The sequence below is a fragment of the Symphalangus syndactylus genome, chromosome 8 (assembly GCF_028878055.3).
Source record: "Symphalangus syndactylus isolate Jambi chromosome 8, NHGRI_mSymSyn1-v2.1_pri, whole genome shotgun sequence".
Lineage (NCBI taxonomy): Eukaryota > Metazoa > Chordata > Mammalia > Primates > Hylobatidae > Symphalangus > Symphalangus syndactylus.
Window position 1 is genome coordinate 75,832,378 of NC_072430.2, and position 21,729 is coordinate 75,854,106.

A 21,729-nucleotide genomic window follows, 5' to 3' on the forward strand; every position below is an offset into this window, starting at 1 on the left:
AGTGGCTCACACCTGTAATCCCAGCACTTTGGGAGGCCGAGGAGGGTGGATCACGAGGTCAGGAGATCGAGACCATCCTGGCTAACATGGTGAAACCCTGTCTCTACTAAAAATACAAAAAATTAGCCAGGCGTGGTGGTGGGTGCCTGTAGTCCCAGCTACTCAGGAGGCTGAGGCAGGAGAATGGCGTGAACCTGGGAGGCGGAGCTTGCAGTGAGCCCAGACTGAGCCACTGCACTCCAGCCTGGGTGACAGAGTGAGACTCTGTCTCAAAAAAAAAAAAAAAAAAAAAAGTGTATTGATTGGTAGTAGAACATCACATGGCATTTAATAACACTAATTTTCTTATCTTTTTAATTATTTTTCAATCCTTCTGCTTGATTCAAGGACAAAGTCTCACTATCCTGCTAGTCTGCCTTTAATGCCTAATACTGTTTGTTTTTTTTATGAGAACTCTATATAGTTTATGGTAAATACTTTCTAAAGTATTTAGAAAAGGCTGGGCATGGTGGCTCATGCCTGTAATCCCAACACTTTGGGAGGCTGAGGCGGGTGGATCACCTGAGGTCAGGAGTTCGAGACCAGCCTGACCAAGATGGTGAAACCCCGTCTTTACTAAAAACACAAAAATTAGCTAGGCATGTGCCTATAATCCCAGCTACTCAGGAAGCTGAGGCATGAGAATTGCTTGAACCCGGGAGGCAAAGGTTGCAGTGAGCCAAGATCATGCCACTGCATTCCAGTCTGGGTAACACAGTAAAACTCTGTCTCAATAAATAAATAAATAAATAGGTTATCATCTTCAATTTCCATACTTCTGAGGAACTGGTGAAAACCCTCAATTATAATAGCATGGTTAATAAAACTATAGATCCTTTTCTGTGTGTCTCATACTGGGTTTATTCAATCCAAATTATGCTGGGAAATCCTCTTATACCTTCAGGCTCTGAATTGCTAAATTCTTACTTTTTAAATTACTCATTTGCTCAAAGCTTAATACATATACATTGAGACTATTTTTATTTTCCTCTTTATTCTTCCCCCAAGTTAACAACCTAGTATTTATCCTTTCATACCTTTCTCAGTGCTCATTAAATCATAAACAAACATATTATTTGTAAACATTACACACAACATATATGAAATGACTTTGTTTTACAAATCAGAATCATGCTATATATACTTATTTGCATCTTTCTCACTTAATAGTACATTGAAAAATTTCTCTAAATTGGTAGTCTCGGCCTAACTCATTCACTCATTCTTTTTAGTATCTGCATAACTCTCATAGTATAGTTATTCCATAAGTCTTCTACCACTCCTCTATAATAGCTTTTTTTTTTTTTTTTTTTGAGACAGTCTCACTCTGTCACCCAGGCTGGAGTGCAGTGGTGCAGTCATGGCTCACTGCTGCCTCAACCTCCCAGGCTTAGGTGATCCTCCCACCTCAGCCTCCCAAGTAACTGGGACTATAGGCTCATGCCACCACACCCAGCTAGGTTTTTGTATTTTTTGTAGAGATGGGATTTTGCCATGTTGCCCAGGCTGCTTTTTTTTTTCTTTTTTGGGCAAAATTCAGTGCTGCAGTTAACCTCGTACATATATATTCTTTTTTTTTTTTTTTTTTTGAGACGGAGTCTCACTGTGTCGCCCAGGCTGGAGTGCAGTGGTGCGATCTCGGCTCACTGCAACCTCAGCCTCCCAGGTTCACGCCATTCTCCTGCATCAGCCTCCCGAGTATCTGGGACTACAGGTGCCCGCCACCATGCCCGGCTAATTTTTTTGTATTTTTTGTAGAGACAGAGTTTCACCATGTTAGCCAGGATGGTCTCAATCTCCTGACCTTGTGATCCACCCACCTCGGCCTCCCAAAGTGCTGGGACTACAGGCATGAGCCACCACATCTGGCCCTATATTCTTATATTTTTACAAATATTTTTATTTCTCTAGGATAAATAATCCAAAAGAAAATACCATTGTTTGTTCAAATGATATTTTCTTTTTATTTTAAACCATTGCCAGCTTGCTTTTCAGAGTCTTTGTTTCCACAAATACTGTATTACCCTTTAATACTTGATAATCTTATTGTTACTCTAATATTGTGGTACACCTTCCACACTTTTGGAAACACAGCCCTAATGTATACTTCAACAAAGAGTAAGGGTCTCCTGCTAAAAGCCCTGCTTTATTCCCTTCTCAGCTCCAGGCTACTGTCAAAAATAAGTAAATAAAATACATAAACTATTTGAATAAAAGAACATATCTTTCCATTAAAAATTAATATGTTATTGTAAAAACCCTAAGGAGGAATCGCTCTTTGCTTTACATTAACAGTATCTTCTCCTCTTTATTCTCTAACCTAAGACAGGAAAAAAGCACATTTTCATAATTTTGTATGGGATACGGTCTTCATTGTTACATTGGTGATAATGAAAAAGAACAAAATTAAAATAATATTTGAGGTCTACATTTTAGTAAATTTTTGATCTGGCAAATACAGTTGCAGTCTTAACATATATTGCCTTTATTATACAATACACCAGCAAACAAAAGAAGCCTATTAACTAAAAAGAGAGAGAAAGATTAAAAAATAATTCATTTAAATGTTTTTGATAAATCTACTTTGCCACAAGGGACAGACAAAATTAACTCTTCATTTAGAAATTTGTCAGACTTTTAACAAATGGCCTGTGATGTTCCTGCTGTCCCACCTCACCTTCTTCTTCACTGCTTCTATTGTCTCCTTTTGCTACTGTACACTGCTGATGTAGCTAAATTGGATCAATGACAGTGTGTGGGTGAGAGAGGTTAAAAGAAAAAAGGGATAAATCAAGAAATGACAGTTGTAAGGGTGGTAATGGTAAAATCATAGCTTAAACCGGTTGTAAAATTACAGCACAGCCTAACACATAAGAATTCATTTGTTGTACTCCAATTTCATGAACTTAGCAGAGTGGAGGTGGGCAGAAAAAGGCAGAATCTCAGTGCATATTGTTGTTGTTGATGTTTTTTAACTAATAGAAACATAGCTCATCAAAACTTGAGAAGCAATGAACACCACAGGAAAAATGAACCTATTTCCCTATATTCAAAATAATAATGCTTTACTCTTATAAAGCCCTTCTTATGAACTCTCACACCAATTCTCATATAATTTCACTAAACATAGATATATAGATAAGTCAGTTGCCACTTTCTTTTCTTTTTTCCTTTTTTTTTGGAGACAAAGTCTTGTTCTGTCACCCATGCTGGAGTGCAGTGGTACAATGGTAACTCATTGTAACCTCGAACTTCTGGGCTCAAGTGATCCTCTCATCTCAGCTTCCAGAGCAGCTAGGACTACAGGTATGTACCACCACACCCAGCTGAATTTATATATATATATTTGTAGCCATGGAATCTCGCTTTGTTGCCCAGGCTGGTCTTGAACTCCTGGCCTCAAGTGATCCTTCCACCTCAGCCTCCCAAAGCACTGGGATTACAGGTATGAGCTGCCGCACCCAGCTGATATACCAGTACTTTCAAATAAGAATATATATATATTTTTTTAATTATTATTATTTTTGAGGCAGTGAGTCTCGCTCTGTCGCCCAGGCTGAAGTGCAGTGGAACAATCTCGGCTCACTGCAACCCCCACTTCCCGGGTTCAAGCAATTCACCTGCCTCAGCTTCCCTAGTAGCTGAGATTACAGGCGTTCGCCACCACACCTGGCTAATTTTTTTTTTTTTTTTTTGAGACGGAGTCTTTCTCTGTCCCCCTGGCTGGAGTGCAGTGGCGCGATCTCGGCTCACTGCAAGCTCCACCTCCTGGGTTCACGCCATTCTCCTGCCTCAGCCTCCCAAGTAGCTGGGACTACAGGCGCCTGCCAACACGCCCGGCTAATTTTTTTTTGTATTTTTAGTAGAGATGGGGTTTCACCGTGTTAGCCAGGATGGTCTCGATCTCCTGACCTTGTGATCCGCCCACCTCGGCCTCCCAAAGTGCTGGGATTACAGGCTTGAGCCACCGCGCCCGGCCAATTTTTTATATCTTTTATAGAGACAGGGTTTCACCGTGTTGCCCAGGCTGATCTCAAACTCCTGACCTCAAGTGACCCACCCGCCTCGGGCCTCCCAAATTGCTGGGATTACAGGTGTGAGCCACCACACCCGGTCATTTTATTGTTTTACAAATGACTTTTGACCCATGGCTCAAAAGTTTAACAAAATATCCTTATTTGAAAGTAGGAATTTTTATTGACTATTTGTGAATTTAGACAGTTAATGCCACAGATCTACATTTTACAAAGAGTTTTCAAATGTATTTTAAAATTTAAAATTACATCTCTTTATAGTCTTTAAGTAGCTCAGATAATTCTAAACTCAAGTGACCCCAAAATCCTTCCCAAGCTAAATCATACTAATAACAGAATAATCTACATTTTAACCTTTAATTATACCCCTCTTGTGAAACTCCTACTTTAAACTTTCATGGGACCATTCTCCCTATTTCCTCTCCTCCTCCTTCCTACTTCAGTTGGAGATATCACTTATAAATCAGCCCCTGATCCTCTGCCTTGCTTTATATTTAATCCTTTTAACTACAAGGAATTCATCTACCACCTGCACAAATTTGTATCTGTCTAAATCCAACTTTAACTTAGTGAGATACATTTGTTTAGCAACCAAACTAACCCCAACCCCCCAAAAAAATTATCCAAATAGATGCCTTATCAATTAACATCTATCCTAAAACTGACAGGTTCACTACTTCTTCCCTTACTTCCATATTTAATACCAAATTCGACAGATTCTTCCCTTACAAGTCGCTGGTATTGTCCTTGCTTTTCGTTTCCCCAGCCATCAGCCACTCTAGGTCATTAATTCTCAAAAGTATTACTTCAATAGCCTCTCAGCTGATCACCTAACCTACTTCCAATCTCTTCATACTTTATCCAACATACACAAAAAGCTGCCAGAATTCACCACTTCAATTTGCCTACTCAGAAACCCACAGTGGCTCCCTACTGTTTCAAATCCAAATTCCTTGGCTAACTATTCTAGACAGTTACAGTGTAAAGAAACTTTTTAAATTTCATCACCTAAGTAACCAGATTTTTTTTAACGTCTTAACAAAACACTCTGCCATTATCCCCTGACATACCTCTGTCTTTCAAAAGTCACCCCATTTCAATATCCTACCAGTAGTATAATGTAAGCGTTAAGGGTATGGGCTCTGGAATTTGATTTGAATCTGGGCTCCACCACATAGTCTGAATTAATTGACATTAATTTAACCTCATCTATATAACAAGATATTAAACCTGCTTCATAAAGTTGTCATGAAAACTAACATTAATATCCTTAAAGCACTAGGCCAATCTCAAGCACACTCTAAATGATCAATAAATGTTAGCCAGTCAATATTATTACACAGCCACTATGATGTAAGAAGCCAATCTGATTGCTCTACCACAGGCTATGCATTTGCCTTCACTATTCTTGATTCCTTCAACCACAAACCACAGCCTCGGCCTCCCAAAGTGCCAAGATTACAAGTGTGAGCCACTGCACTCAGCCTATATTGTTATTTTTCTTGTTGCGTTAGGCCTTTCTGAAGGTGAGTATTTACATTCCATCACTCCCTTATCTATCAATAATGCTTGTGTCAATGTTTCATACTTAGTGCTAAATAAGCAGTTATGAATTCCACAAATTTTCTTTTTTTTTTTTTTTTTTTTTGAGACGGAGTCTTGCTCTGTCGCCCAGGCTGGAGTGCAGTGGCGCAATCTCGGCTCACTGCAAGCTCCGCCTCCCGGGTTCACGCCATTCTCCTGCCTCAGCCTCTCCGAGTAGCTGGGACTACAGGCACCCGCCACCACGCCCGGCTAATTTTTTGTATTTTTAGTAGAGACGGGGTTTCACCGTGGTCTCGATCTCCTGACCTCGTGATCCGCCCGCCTCGGCCTCCCAAAGTGCTGGGATTACAAGCATGAGCCACCGCGCCCGGCCCACAAATTTTCAATATAAAAATAAAGGCATCATCAAAATAATATGTAAAAAGATAATGACAATATGTAAAACAGTAAATGAAAAGCTAAGATTTAAAAGTTGTCAAAGAAGCGGCCGGGCGCGGTGGCTCACGCCTGTGATCCCAGCACTTTGGGAGGCTGAGGCGCATGGATCACGAGGTCAGGAGATCAAGACCATCCTGGCTAACATGGTGAAACCCCGTCTCTACTAAAAATACAAAAAATTAGCCGGGCATGGGGGCAGGTGCCTGTAATCCCAGCTACTCGGGAGGCTGAGGCAAGAGAATTGCTTGAACCCCGGAGGCGGAAGTTGCAGCGAGCCAAGATGGCATCACTGCATTGCAGCCTGGGCGACAGCGAGACTCCGTCTCAAAAAAAAAAAAAAAAAAAAAAAGTTGTCAAAGAGCTAGGGACAGTCTTGGCCATTCTCCTCATACCTCCAACCCACCTCTACCCCCACTCAAAAACAAAAAACAAATCCATACAGAATCACAGTACATTTTTTTCCCATAGAATTTTTAAAGCTAGAAAGACCTCAATTCCCATTCCCTTATGTCCCACTGAGTTCCACATGAGAAGCTGAAACTCAGGAAGGCCAGATGATTAGCCTAAGGGTACAAGAGCCAGATAAACGCAGGGCTAGGAATTAACTCCGTATTCCTAGGCAGTACTCAGATACCTAGGCAGTATTCTTTTCACTACATCATGCAGCATTTCAACTCATTTCTTCCGCATCTACTTAGTCTAGAACATAAAATTAACTATATCACATGAACTCTTCACAAAACAATTGAGTATAATCACACGGTATGGTAAATACTGATATATTTTTGGCTACTTTCAAGAATGCCTGCGAGGAATAAAAGTTTCAAGTCATAAATGGACCATTTCTGTTATTATAATTACTTCTGGAAAAAAATACTTCCCTTATCAGATTTTATAACCTTTATGATTCTCATTTTCACAAATTATTTTTCATAAACTACACATATGTATGCTCAACTGTGCAGCGTCTTATCCAACAATAGCTTAAGCAAACCACATATCTCAGATAAAAATGTCATCTATTCCAGGCTCATCAGCATACGTTAGAATCTGTTCCTAAAATAGACTCATAGACTTTTGGAATGGGAAGGAACCTTGGAGATCACCTCTCATTTCACAGAGGAAAATAATACCCAGCAGGGACCTGCCCAAGGTCAAAGTGTCTTCATAAGAACCCAGGTCCAGAATAGAAAGTTCTCAAAAGATTTCAGAGAGAAACGCAGTATTTGGTGAAACACCTTAGCTTGCCGCCCTTTACATCTACTTTTTTTTTTTTTTTTTGAGACAATCTCGCTCTGTCCCCAGGCTGGAGTGCAGAGGCACGATCTCGACTCACTGCAAGCTCCGCCTCCCGGGTTCATGCCATTCTCCTGCCTCAGCCTCCTGAGTAGCTGGGACTACAGGCGCCCGCCACCACGCCCAGCTAATTTTTTGTATTTTTAGTAGAGACAGGGTTTCACCGTGTTAGCCAGGATGGTCTCGATCTCCTGACCTCGTGGTCCGCCAGCCTCGGCCTCCCAAAGTACTGGGATTACAGGCGTGAGCCACCGTGCCCGGCCTACATCTACTTCTTAAGTACAACTTCCTGCATAGGAAACTTTTGAAATTTAAGAAAAGAAAGCAAAACAAAAAACTAAGCCAACCTTTCTTTTTTTTTTTTCCCTTTTCTTTTCTTTTCAAGTCTACAGCCAAGTCACTGATCCTAAAAGCTTAGAAGTTAAGGTAGCCGGGCGCGGTGGCTCACGCTTGTAATCCCAGCACTTTGGGAGGCCGAGGCGGGCGGATCACGAGGTCAGGAGATCGAGACCACGGTGAAACCCCGTCTCTACTAAAAATACAAAAAAAAAAATTAGCCGGGCGTGGTGGCGGGCGCCTGTAGTCCCAGCTACTTGGAGAGGCTGAGGCAGGAGAATGGCGTGAACCCGGGAGGCGGAGCTTGCAGTGAGCCGAGATTGCGCCACTGCACTCCAGCCTGGGCAACAGAGCGAGACTCCATCTCAAAAAAAAAAAAAAAAAAAAAAAAGTTAAGGTAGACCATTGCAAGAATCTTAAGAGGTAACATTTTGGGGTAAAATCCCCAAAGGCTTAAGGATACAATATAAGTAAGACACACAAATTAAGAATAGCTGTAACATTCTTATCTCTGTAACAAATTACATGGAGGATAGCTCATAAGTATGAAAACTTTGTAAACATGCAACTTTCAAGGAAGAGAATTTTAGTCATCATACCTATTAACTATACAAGAATGCCAATACATTTTGAAATTTTATCTTGGTCTCTGTGCTTAAGCTGGAAATTATTTTTATTTTTTTTAAATATATATCTTAAGTCATGTAAAAAAAAAAGCAGTAACTTGAGGAAAACCTTTTATCAATCCTTAATTAAAAGAAGGCCTTAAATCTTAATAAGAGTAGTATAAGCTATATTGTCCGGTCATGTTTGAAAGAATACATGAAAACTGAACATTCCTCAAAGTTAAGGCATGAATAGGACTAAGGACATGTATGTTTTTTGTTTTTGCAATGAAAGGCACACTACGCAAGCCAATTTACCTGTAGAAATATGTTTCTTAACTCATGAGGATCCCCTCGCTTAGTTGTCTGCACCTGTAAGCAAAAAAGAAAAAAAAAAGCCAGTTAATGCTTCACTAGAGACCACACAATCTCTTCAGATTAGAGTTCACATGGCTAACAATCAATGCTCCTAACTTTTATCATTTAGTTTAAAACAAACTAAAAGCCCTAATTGCTGATAAGAACTGTCAAACTGGGTAACTGTGACTAGAGGGCAGAAAAACAGGTGTGAATAGCCTAAGATAAAGCAAAGCTACCGGACAGTGCTTCCTCTGGACTGGAAAGGGAAGGCAATGAGGATCTTTTACTTTATTCCACATCTACTAGCAACACAGTAGTAACCACCCACCTTCAAATCAAGAAGCTAACAAGAGTAGATCAACAGGAAAGTTAAATCACCCAAATTAATCACTTGGCCTAGCAGCCTTTCTCCATGAAAAGCAAACCCAACATGTAATTATCTCCGCGTCCCTCTCCCCATCCAACCTAAAATATGAGAGCTGCCACAAATACAAATACTTTCGATACCCTGCAATCTGCAACGCAAAAGCCAACCATTGCCTCGGCCTTACTGAGGCCCCAAATTACTCAATACTTACTCCCTCCGCCACCGCAATTCACTGATACCCTAGGTATCCCCAGCTTTACTTGCCACTTCCTCTCACACCCTTTCTGATGCCCTCCAACTCCGGACTCACAATCCCATGCACCTAGGACAGGACACTACTCTTCCTTCACTGACCCGTGTTACCGTACTAGCCCCTTCAACTCACAATCCCTCCTCCTTCCCCTCCCCCAGCCGGGCATCCCCTCCTCCGGTCCAAGCCCCGCACAGCTCTCCCCGCAGCAAGCCGGAGCCCCAGGACAAGCTATCTAGGACCCAGGCAATGAATGAAATGGGAAGCAGTGGGGGGCTGCAGGCAGGGCGCCCGGAATGTCTCTTATGCAATAAAAGCAGCAGCAGAGAGTTGGAGTCACCTTGACCGCCATGCTGTGCTCAGAAGCCGGGGACGAGCGAGTGAGCGAGCAGGGCCGAGCTGTCAGGGCGCGCGCGCGCCGCCTCCCGGGCCGCGCCCGCCCTCCCTCCCTTTCGCCGGCGCCGCGTGCGTCCCTATGCAAATGAACTCGGGACGCGCCGCGTGCGGAAAGGGGCCCGGCGTACCGGCCAGAAAAGCAGCTGGCCCGGGGCCAGCCAGCCGGCCGGCCGGGCGGAGGAGGGGGACGCGCCTCCCACGGGGAAGACAAGCGCGACCCGTGGGATCCCGAGGCGCCGCGTCGTTGCCACAGCTAGGTCGCCGCCAGAAAAGCCCCAGGTTTCCTAAGGCCTCTTAGTGGGTGTGGCTTCGGGCACCGACCAGCCAAAGTTGTTTTCCCCAAGGCTTAAAGGAACATTTCGGGCCTATATTGAGCAAGGTTCCGACGGATCAAAGAGCACTTCCCATTAATAACAATGAATTAATGACAACTGATGGCAAATACCGACAAAGATTGGGAACCACTCACTCTAGGGAAAACCTAAGTAAACATAACTTGAGAAATATGCTCCTAAATTGGCATGGGACGAATACGCTGAATTTATTTTTGCTTTGCATGCTATTATAACAGTTTATTAGTAGACTCGCTCCATTTTCCTAATCACCCAAATCCTGTGTGCAATGAGAAAAAACTCCATTTGTCTTTGACAGGGCTGGCAATGAATCGCTTGCCTATACACGAACAGAAAGTAATTCTCTTTTCGATTTCTAGCCCTACCTAAGAAGTAGAAGAAGTAGTAACTCTATCTTGAACCAAAACAATGTTTCTAAACCCGAGTCTTGCCAATATGACTGTATTAGGCTACATATTGATTCAAACATGTATGGGCATCCATTATATGCCTGACATGGTCTTGCTTGTAAATAATGCAAATAACCTATAGCCCCCACCCTCTAGGAGCTTACAGATGGTCAATGCTTCTCCACAACCCCAATCACATGTGTATTGTGTGTGTGTGTGTGTGTATTAAGACTGAGTCTCGCTCTGTCGCCCAGGCTGGAGTGCAGTGGCACTATCTTGACTCAATGCAACGTCCACCTCCCAGGCTCAAGAGATTCTCCTGCCTTGGCCTCCCGAGTAGCTGGGATTACAGGCACCCGCCACGACGCCCAGTTAATTTTTTGCATTTTTAGCAGAGAGGGTTTCACTATGTTGGCCAGGTTTGTCTCAAACTCCTGACTTCTGGTGATCCGCCCACCTCGGCTTCCCAAAGTGCTGGGATTACAGGCGTGAGCCACCGCGCCCAACCCTAGGTGTGTTTTCATTTTTAATTTTTTGAGACAGAGTCTCGCTCTATCGCCCAGGCTGGAGTGCAGTGGCGCCATCTTGGCTCACTGCAACCTCTGCCTTCTGGGTTCAAGCAATTCTCCTGCCTCAGACTCCCAAGTAGCTGGGATTACAGGTGCACGCCACCATGCCCGGCTAATTTTGTATTTTTAGTAGCTATGGGGTTTTGCCCAAACCACTTATAATTAGATACTAGATAAATGACACACTTTAGGGCTTCTCTATATTGTACAACTATTCTCCCTCTATGAACATTTGCTGTCATTGAAATAAATTCTCGTTTTGGTGGTATCAAAAATCAGAAGAAATAGTTGTACTCCTGCAGTTATGTCTTTTCCTGAACTGTCTTCCTCACAGTCTGACTCTAAATCCTATAAATTATGCAGTGGAGATGATGGTGATCTCATTTTTGGACCACAGCCTTCTTTATTCCTTTGGTGAAGCAATAACAAACAGTTTTCTTTTCAATGAATTTTGGAAGGAATTCATGGAATGAGCTGCTCTAGACATATACGGCTGTGAGTAATCTATCACTATACTAATTATGTATAACCTGGTATTTAGTAGGACACTATATAATCAGATGGAGGATTGAACTAGATGAGCTTTAATGCTTCTTCAAACACTCTAATTTAATGATTTAAAAGGAGCCAAATTTTAGTTAATAAACATTTATTGAGTGCCTTGCATTTGTGTAAAACATGTGTTGCGGGTGGGTGTGGTGGCTCACGCCTGTAATCCCAGCACTTTGGGAGGCCAAGGCGGGCGGATCACAAGGTCAGGAGTTCGAGACCAGCCTGTCCAATATGGTGAAACCCCATCTCTACAAAAATAGAAAAATTAGCCAGGTGTGGTGGTGCGCACCTGTAGTCCCAGCTACTCAGGAGGCTGAGACAGAAGAATCTCTTGAGGCCAGGCATGGTGGCTCACACCTGTAATCCTAGTGCTTTGAAGGCCAAGGCAGGTGGATTGCCTGAGCTCAGGAGTTCAAGACTAGCCTGGGCAACACAGTGAAACCCTGTCTCTACTAAAATACAAAAAAATTAGCCAGGTGTGGCAGTGTGCGCCTGTAGTCCCAGCCACTCGGGAGGCTGAGACAGGAGAATTGCTAGAACCTGGGAGGTGGAGGTTGAAGTGAGCTGAGATCGTGCCACTGCACTCCAGCCTGGGCAACAGAGCGAGACTCTGTCTCTGAAAAAAAAAGAAGGCCAGGTGCGGTGGCTCATGCCTGTAATCCCAGCACTTTGGGAGGCTGAGGCGGGTGGATCACCTGAGGTCGGGAGTTCAAGACCAGCCTGACCAACAAGGAAGAAACCCCATCTCTACTTAAAAAAAAAAAAAAAAAATAGCCAGGCGTGGTGGCTCATGCCTGTAATCCCAGCTACTCGGGAGGCTGAGGCAGGAGAATTGCTTGAACCTGGGAGGTGGAGGTTGTGGTGAGCCGAGATCATGCCATTGCACTCCAGCCTGGGCAATAAGATCAAAACTCTGTCTCAAAAAAAAAAAAAAAAGAAGAAGAAGAAAAAGAAGAAGAATCGCTTGAACCCCGAGAGGCAGAGGTTGCAGTGAGCCAAGATCACACCACTGCACTCCAGCCTGAGCGACAGAGCAAGACTCCGTCTCAAAAAAAAAAAAAAAACAGGCCGGGCATGGTGGCTCAAGCCTGTAATCCCAGCACTTTGGGAGGCCGAGGCAGGCGAATCACAAGGTCAGGAGTCCAAGACCAGCCTGGCCAATATGGTGAAACCCCATCTCTACTAAAAATACAAAAAATTAGCTGGGCATAGTGGCGGGTGCCTGTAATCCCAGCTACTCGGGAGGCTGAGGCAGGAGAATCTCTTGAACCCGGGAGGCAGAGGTTGCAGTGAGCCAAGATCGAGCCACTGCATTCCAGCCCAGGTGACAGAGTAAGACTCTGTCTCAAAAAAAAAAAAAAAAAAAAAAACTTGTGTTGCAGCTACAGGAAACATAAGAGAAATAGCATCGTTCCCAAAGTATAGAGAATGTTTTACCGAGGCAAGGCAAGTGCTGCCATTCTCTTTTTTTTTTTTTTTTTTTTTTTTGAGACATAGTTTCACTCTTGTTGCCTAGGCTGGAGTGCAATGGCATGATCTTGGCTCACCGCAACCTCCACCTCCTGGGTTCAAGCAATTCTCCCGCCTCAGCCTCCCGAGTAGCTGGGATTATAGGCATATGCCACAATGCCCGGCTAATTTTGTATTTTTAGTAGAGATGAGGTTTCTCCATGTTGGTCAGGCTGGTCTCAAACTCCCAACCTCAGGTGATCTGCCTGCGTTGGCCTTCCAAAGTGCTGGGATTACAGGCGTGAGCCACAGCGCCTGGCTTACTATTCATTTCTTAATGAATAATGTGAAAAGAATGATATTGAAACCTGTTGTCCTGTGCCAGTGCCCAAGGCAACTTTAGGTAATGATGGGGTAAAGACTGTGTGGCTTGCCACATATTCTCACTCCAATCAGAAATATATAACTGGGAGAATAAACATCCTGCCAGGTCCCTCAGCTACCCATCCCTACCCTACCCCTGTGGATTTATTTGGATGCTTTTTGTTTCCCTTCTACTTAGAGGTCAATGAGGAAGAATACTTTGGACCTGATCCAAAGTAAAGAAGAAAGTGTCACTTTAAAAATTGTGTGGGAGAAAAGCAAAGGTCCCAAAATAGCCAAAGCAAATTTGAGAAGGAAAAAAGCTGGAGGACTTAGACTACCTGGCTCCAAGACTTACTATAAAGCTTAAGAAATTGCTACAGTGTAGTGCTGCTGGCCAGCATATGAACTGATAAACAGATCAATGGAACAGAATAGAGAGCCCAGAAATAGATCCAAAATTTTTTTTTTTTTTTTTTTTTTTGAGACGGAGTCTTGCTCTTTCGCCCAGGCTGGAGTGCAGTGGCACAATCTCGGCTCACTGCAAGCTCCGCGTCCCGGGTTCACGCCATTCTCCTGCCTCAGCCTCTCCGAGTAGCTGGGACTACAGGCGCCCGCCACCACGCCCGGCTAATTTTTTGTATTTTTTAGTAGAGACGGGGTTTCACCGTGGTCTCGATCTCCTGACCTTGTGATCCGCCCGCCTCGGCCTCCCAAAGTGCTGGGATTACAAGCGTGAGCCACCGCGCCCGGCCTTAGATCCAAAATTATAAAATCATTGGCTCGTTCCCTTTCTTTCTTTCTTTCTTTCTCTTTCTTTCTCTTTCTTTTTTCTCTTTCTCTTTTTTCTTTCTTTCTTCTTTCTCTCTCTTTCTTTGTTTTTTTTCTTTTCTTTCTTTTCTTTTTTTATTAATTTTTTTTGCAAGGCCGGGCGCGGTGGCTCACGCTTGTAATCCCAGCACTTTGGGAGGCCGAGGTGGGCGGATCACGAGGTCAGGAGATCGAGACCACGGTGAAACCCCGTCTCTACCAAAAATACAAAAAATTAGCCGGGCGTGGTGGCGGGCGCCTGTAGTCCCAGCTACTCGGAGAGGCTGAGGCAGGAGAATGGCGTGAACCCGGGAGGCGGAGCTTGCAGTGAGCCGAGATCGCGCCACTGCACTCCAGCCTGGGTGACAGAGCAAGACTCCGTCTCAAAAAAAAAAAAAAAAAAAAAAAAAAAAAAAAAAAAAAAAAAAAAAAAAAAAAAAAAATTTTTTTTGCATACAAAAACAATAAACATTTTCTAAAAATACATACAAACAAAAAGATGCGTATCAAACATATTAGGAAGGTTGCACATGGGAAGTCGGGGAATAGAAATGGGGGTGGGAGTTAAAATAAATGAGAGAGGGACTTACTTTATATGGATCAGTGATAATAACTCAATCCTCTATTTGACAAAGAAGAGGGAGAAGGAAGAGGAAGAAAAAGAAAATGGGATAAAGGATCAGAAAGGGAGGAAAATAGAAAAAATTAGAGTATGACTCCAGGGTAGACCTGTTTTGTTGTCATTGAGTTGGTTGGTTGGTTTGTCTGTTGTATTCTTCATGTTTCGCCAAGTTGGCCAGACTGGTCTCGAACTCCTAGCCCGAAGTGATCAACCCGCCTTGCCCCCCAGAGTGCCGGGACCACAGGCGTGAGCCACCACGTCCAGCCCCCACATTGCTTCTGGCCTCCGTGGTAGACCTCCCAGACGGAGCGGCCAGGCAGAGGAGCTCCTCACTTCTACCCAGACACGGGGCGGCCGGGCAGAGGGGCTCCTCACTTCCCAGACGGGGCGGCCAGGCAGAGACGCTCCTCACTTCTTCCCAGACGATAGATGGCCGGGCAGAGGCGCTCCTCACTTCCCAGACGATGGGTGGTCGGGCAGAGGCGCTCCCCACTTCCCAGACGATGGGTGGCCGGGCAGAGGCGCTCCTCACTTCCCAGACGATGGGCGGCCGGGCAGAGGCGCTCCTCACCTCCCAGACGATGGGTGGCCGGGCAGAGGCACTCCTCACCTCCCAGACGATGGGTGGCCGGGCAGAGGCACTCCTCACCTCCCAGACGGGGCGGCCGGGCAGAGGCGCTCCTCACTTCTTCCCGACGGGGCGGCCGGGCAGAGGCGCTCCTCACTTCTTCCCGGACGGGGCGGCCGGGCAGAGGCGCTCCTCACTTCTTCCCGGACGGGGTGGCCGGGCAGAGGCGCTCCTCACTTCTTCCCGGACGGGGCGGCCGGGCAGAGGCGCTCCTCACTTCCCAGACGGTGGGTGGCTGGGCAGAGGCGCTCCTCACTTCCCAGACGATGGGTGGCCGGGCAGAGGCGCTCCTCACTTCTTCCCGGATGGGGCGCCCGGGCAGAGGCGCTCCTCATTTCTTCCCGGACGGGGCGGCCGGGCAGAGGCGCTCCTCACTTCCCAGACGGGGCGGCCGGGCAGAGGCGCTCCTCACTTCTTCCCGGACGGGGCGGCCGGGCAGAGGCGCTCCTCACTTCTTCCCGGACGGGGCGGCCGGGCAGAGGCGCTCCTCACTTCCTCCCGGACGGGGCGGCCGGGCAGAGGCACTCCTCACCTCCCAGACGATGGGAGGCCGGGCAGAGGCGCTCCTCACTTCCCAGACGATGGGTGGCCGGGCAGAGGCGCTCCTCACTTCCCAGACGGTGGGTGGCCGGGCAGAGGCGCTCCTCACTTCCCAGACGGTGGGTGGCCGGGCAGAGGGGCTCCTCACTTCCCAGATGGGGCGGCCGGGCAGAGGCGCTCCTCACTTCCCAGACGGTGGGTGGCCGGGCAGAGGCCCTCCTCACTTCCCAGACGATGGGTGGCCGGGCAGAGGCGCTCCTCACTTCTTCCTGGATGGGGCGGCCGGGCAGAGGCGCTCCTCACTTCTTCCCGGATGGGGCGCCCGGGCAGAGGCGCTCCTCATTTCTTCCCGGACGGGGCGGCCGGGCAGAGGCGCTCCTCACTTCCCAGACGGGGCGGCCAGGCAGAGGCGCTCCTCACTTCTTCCCGGACGGGGCGCCCAGGCAGAGGCGCTCCTCATTTCTTCCCGGACGGGGCGGCCGGGCAGAGGCGCTCCTCACTTCCCAGACGGTGGGTGGCCGGGCAGAGGCGCTCCTCACTTCCCAGACGGTGGGTGGCCGGGCAGAGGCGCTCCTCACTTCCCAGACGGTGGGTGGCCGGGCAGAGGCGCTCCTCACTTCCCAGACGGTGGGTGGCCGGGCAGAGGCGCTCCTCACTTCCCAGACGGTGGGTGGCCGGGCAGAGGCGCTCCTCACTTCCCAGACGGGGCGGCCGGGCAGAGGCGCTCCTCACTTCTTCCCGGACGGGGCGACCGGGCAGAGGCGCTCCTCACTTCTTCCCGGACGGGGCGCCCGGGCAGAGGCGCTCCTCACTTCTTCCCGGACGGGGCGGCCGGGCAGAGGCGCTCCTCACTTCTTCCCGGACGGGGCGGCCGGGCAGAGGCGCTCCTCACTTCTTCCCGGACGGGGCGGCCGGGCAGAGGCGCTCCTCACTTCTTCCCGGACGGGGCGGCCGGGCAGAGGCGCTGCTCACTTCCCAGACGGGGCGGCCGAGCAGAGTCACTCCTCACTTCCCAGACGGTGGGTGGCCGGGCAGAGGCGCTCCTCACTTCCCAGACGGGGCGGCCGGGCAGAGGCGCTCCTCACTTCCCAGACGATGGGTGGCCAGGCAGAGGTGCTCCTCACTTCTTCCCGGACGGGGCGGCCGGGCAGAGGAGCTCCTCACTTCCCAGACGGGGCGGCCGGGCAGAGGCGCTCCTCACTTCTTCCCGGACGGGGCGGCCAGGCAGAGGCGCTCCTCACTTCCTCCCGGACGGGGCGGCCGGGCAGAGGCGCTCCTCACTTCCTCCCGGACGGGGCGGCCGGGCAGAGGCGCTCCTCACCTCCCAGACGATGGGAGGCCGGGCAGAGGCGCTCCTCACCTCCCAGACGATGGGTGGCCGGGCAGAGGCGCTCCTCACCTCCCAGACGGTGGGTGGCCGGGCAGAGGCGCTCCTCACTTCCCAGACGATGGGTGGCCGGGCAGAGGCGCTCCTCACTTCCCAGACGATGGGTGGCCGGGCAGAGGCGCTCCTCACTTCCCAGACGGGGCGGCCGGGCAGAGGCGCTCCTCACTTCCCAGACGGTGGGTGGCCGGGCAGAGGCGCTCCTCACTTCCCAGACGGTGGGTGGCCGGGCAGAAGCGCTCCTCACTTCCCAGATGGGGCGGCCGGGCAGAGGTGCTCCTCACCTCCCAGACGGGGCAGCCGGGCAGAGGCGCTCCCCACCTTCCAGATGGGGCGGCGGCTGGGCAGGGACTGCAGTCCCAGCACCCTGGCAGGCCAAGGCAGGCGGCCGGGGGGTAGAGGCTGCTGCGAGGCCAGACCACGCCACCGCACTCCAGCCCAGGCAACATCGAGCACTGGGTGAGCGAGACTCCGTCTGTAGTCCCAGTACCTCGGGAGGCTGAGGCGGGCAGAGCAGTCGGCGTCAGGAGCTGGCGACCAGCGTGGGCAAGATGGCGAACGCGTGCCTGCATCCAAAGGAGAAAAGGCAGGCAGTGGTGGCGCACGCCGGCAGACCCAGGGAGTACGCGGCGCGGGCAGCAGAAAGCTGAGTCGATTGTAGCCTGGGCCAGAGAGGGAAAGAAAGAAAGGAAGGAAGGAAGGAAGGAAGGAAGGAAGGAAGGAAGGAAGGAAGGAAGGAAGCTCTTTTCTTTCTTTTCTCTGTTTTTTTCTTTGAGACAGGATTTCACTCTGTCACCCAGGCTGGAGTGCAGTGGCATGATCATGGCTCACTGCAGCCCTGACCTCCTGGGTTCAAGCAATCCTCACTTAAGCCTCCTGAGTAGCTAGGACGATAGGCATGCACCACCATACCCAGCTAAATTTTTAATTTTTGTAGAGAAAGGGTCTCTCTATGTTACCCAGGCTGTTCTTAAACTCCTGGGTTCAAGGAGTCCTCCTGCCTTGGCCTCCCAAAGTGCTGGGATTACAGGTGTGTGTTACCTTGCCTGGCCAAAGTCATTTGATTTCTAACAAAGTTGCCAAAGCAATTCAGTGGGGGCAAGGAAACTTTTCAACAATTGATGCTAGAATAACTAGATATCAGTGTGGGAAAATTAATGAACCTAAATCCCTACCTCACACCATATACTAAATTTGATTTGAGATGAATCATAGACCTAAATGCAAAAGCTGAAGTCATAAAGATGCCCTCAACAGCTTTATAAACAAAGGTTTTAGTAGAAAACATAAAAGAATATCTTCGTGGCTAGGTGCCATGACATGTGCTTGGAGTCCTAGCTACTCAGGAGGCTGAGGCAGGAGGATCACTTGAGGCCAGGAGTTCAAGGCTGTAGTGATGATCATGGCTGTGAACAGCCACTGCACTCCAGCCTGGGCAACACAGTAAGACCCTGTGTCTCTAAAATACACACACACACACACACACACACATATATAAAAAACATATATATTATATATATACACACATATATAAAACATATATATTATATATATACACACATATATGTATATATATAGAGGAGATAGATCTATCTTTGTAACTTGGAGGTAGGTAAAGTTTTCTTAAAACCTAAAAAGCAATAACAATAAATTAAGAAATTGATAAATTAGATTTCACTAAAGGTAAAAATGTCTTTTCCTCAAAATATAGCATTAAGAAAATGAATAGGCAAGGTATTAACTGGGAGAGAATATTAGCAAAACATATACACAACAAACAACTAATATCCAGGATATATCCTAAATCTCAATGACATCAATAATAAACAACCTAGCCCTAAAAATTGGCAAAATATTGGAACGGAACTTCACAAAGTAAGATATACAAATGGTCAATAACACATGAAAAAGTGTACAACATCATTAGTCATCAGGGAAATGCAAATTAAATCACAGTGAGAAGGTACCACTACACATCTACTAGAACAGCTAAAATTAAGGACTGAAAACACCAGATGCTGGCAAGGATATGGAGCAACCAGAGTTCTTATTCACTACAGTGGGCGTGTGTAAACTGGTATAATTACTTTGAGAAAAAGCCTAGCAGGTTCTTGTAAAACTAAACATACACCTACCTATGACCAGGCAATTCTATCTCCCAATATTTACCCAAGAGAAATGAAAATATATGTCTATTAAAAGCTGTACAAGAATGTTCACAGCCACTTTATTAATAATAGCCCAAAACTGGAAATAAGCCCAAAACTGGAAATAACCCAGGTGTCTATCAATACAAGAATAGATAAACTATGGTATATTTGGAGAATGGAATACTATTGAGAAATAAAATAGAGTAAACTAATGATACACACAACAACATGGACAAGTGTCAAAAGTATGATGCTAAGTGAAAGAAGCCTTGCATAAATCATATAGTACAAAAGAGCAGAGCATATATCATATGATTCCGTTTATACAAAGTTCTAGAACCAGCAAAATAAATCACTGGTGAAAAAAAATTTGAGCCATGATTGCCAGAGAGGACTTGACTAGAAAGAGGAATAAGAGAACTATGTGAAGTGATAATAGTAGTATATGCCTTGCCTAGGGGCTTAGATAACAGATGTATGCATTTTTCAGAACTTAGTGAATGTAAACATAAGGTTTGTACACTTAATTACAAATGTGTGTAAATTTCCTTCAAAAGGAAAAACAACCTGAGCAAATATTGAACTCTAGCCAATCATATATTTAGGGGAGAGAATACTAGTGTTTTAAATTTACTTTGAAATGCATTAAAGAAATAAGAAAGATTTACGGATGGATAGAGAAATGGATGAATAGGTATGTGATTTCTAGCTGTGGGAGTGTATACAGGAGTTCACTGAAAAAAATTATTGTGCAACTTTTCTAAATATTCTAAAATTTTCATAGTAAAAGGTCAGGGAAAATTTATATTGGTCTTTGTGTTTCTGAAGATGGCTATCCATGTATGTATTCTGTTGTTTGGTCAGAAATTGTACTGGGACTTATTTCTTAACCACTAATAGGCCTCTGCATTGTTGGAGAGGAGGAGAAAGAACTGAAACTGCTTGACAAATAATATACCTCTTCTATGGGGAGGGGAATCTGTGAAAATTATATTGCATTGAGAAGGCTGGGTGTGTAATCCCACGCCTGTACAGGCTCATGCCTGTAATCCCAGCACTTTGGGAGGCCAAGGCGGGCAGATCACTTGAATCCAGGAGTTCGAGACCGGCCTGGCCAACATGGTGAAACCCCATCTCTACTAAAAATACAAAAATTAGCCAGGCGTGGTGGTGCCCACCTATAATCCCAGCTACTCGGGAGGCTGAGAAAGGAGAACTGCTTGAACCCAGAAGGCAGAGGTTGCAGTGAGCCGAGACTGCGCTACTGCACTCCAGCTTGGACGACAGAATGAGACTCTGTCTCAAAGAAAAAAAAATATATATATATAGTTTATATATATATAGTTTATATATATAGTTTATATATATATAGTTTATATATATAGTTTATATATATAGTTTATATATATAGTTTATATATATATAGTTTATATATATAGTTTATATATATAGTTTATATATATATAGTTTATACATATATAGTTTATATATATATTGCATCAAGAAAGAAAATGTTTTCCTCAACATTAATTCAGACACTAATTATATGTCCTTGGGGTCATGCATGTTTGGGTATATGTGTGTGTTCGGTCTAATAGTTACCCACAGGAAAACTAGAAAAAGAATGTGAAAGTATATTTGCATAACATACTGACAGTTACCTTGGAAAGAACCAGACTTGGAATCTAAAGCCTAACTTGGAACTCCTCTGCTGAAGTGCACCCAGGATGTAATTCCAGACTGAGAAACTCAGACTTAGGTGAGGAAGATCCTGCAATTGGTCATTGTGTCCTTGGATTGCCCTGTTGGGGCAAGGAGAACTAATCATAGGATGACACCAACTCTTTTGAGTAGGAGGTTTCTAAAAAGGGGAGGACAGGTTTGTCCTCACTAAGGAAGAGAAGTCTACAGACCACAAGACAAGTAAGGTAGGAATTGGGATATGCCCAGGAAGAAACTTCTCCTGAAGAATTACATTAGAGAAGTAATATTGATCAGTATCAAATTGTACGAATCAGAAGGATAATCAGGAAATTTAAGTTAGAAAGTTTTGGAGAAACAGTATGAAATAGCTAGACCTTGGCTGGGCGCAGTGGCTCACGCTTGTAATCCCAGCACTTTGGGAGGCCGAGGCGGGTGGATCACGAGGTCAGGAGATCGAGACCACGGTGAAACCCCGTCTCTACTAAAAATACAAAAAATTAGCCGGGCGTGGTGGCGGGCGCCTGTAGTGCCAGCTACTCGGAGAGGCTGA

General features: G+C 46.2%; 1 protein-coding gene across 2 annotated transcripts in view; it reads right to left on the reverse strand.

Annotated features, from left to right (window-relative positions):
- SLC25A12 (solute carrier family 25 member 12) overlaps window positions 1-21,729 on the reverse strand; it is a 238,474-nt gene that overhangs the window by 108,293 nt on the left and 108,452 nt on the right. The window contains exons 1-2 of one of the 2 annotated variants that reach the window (XM_055289717.2): window positions 9,611-9,721; window positions 8,612-8,665 (exon numbers count right to left, since the gene is read on the reverse strand). In XM_055289717.2, the coding sequence (XP_055145692.1) occupies window positions 8,612-8,665; window positions 9,611-9,622 (66 nt within the window). In that variant the 5' untranslated portion in view covers window positions 9,623-9,721. Of the gene's footprint in view, window positions 1-8,611; window positions 8,666-9,610; window positions 9,722-21,729 lie in introns of those variants that run through there. The other variant, XM_055289716.2, reaches the window with a different exon arrangement.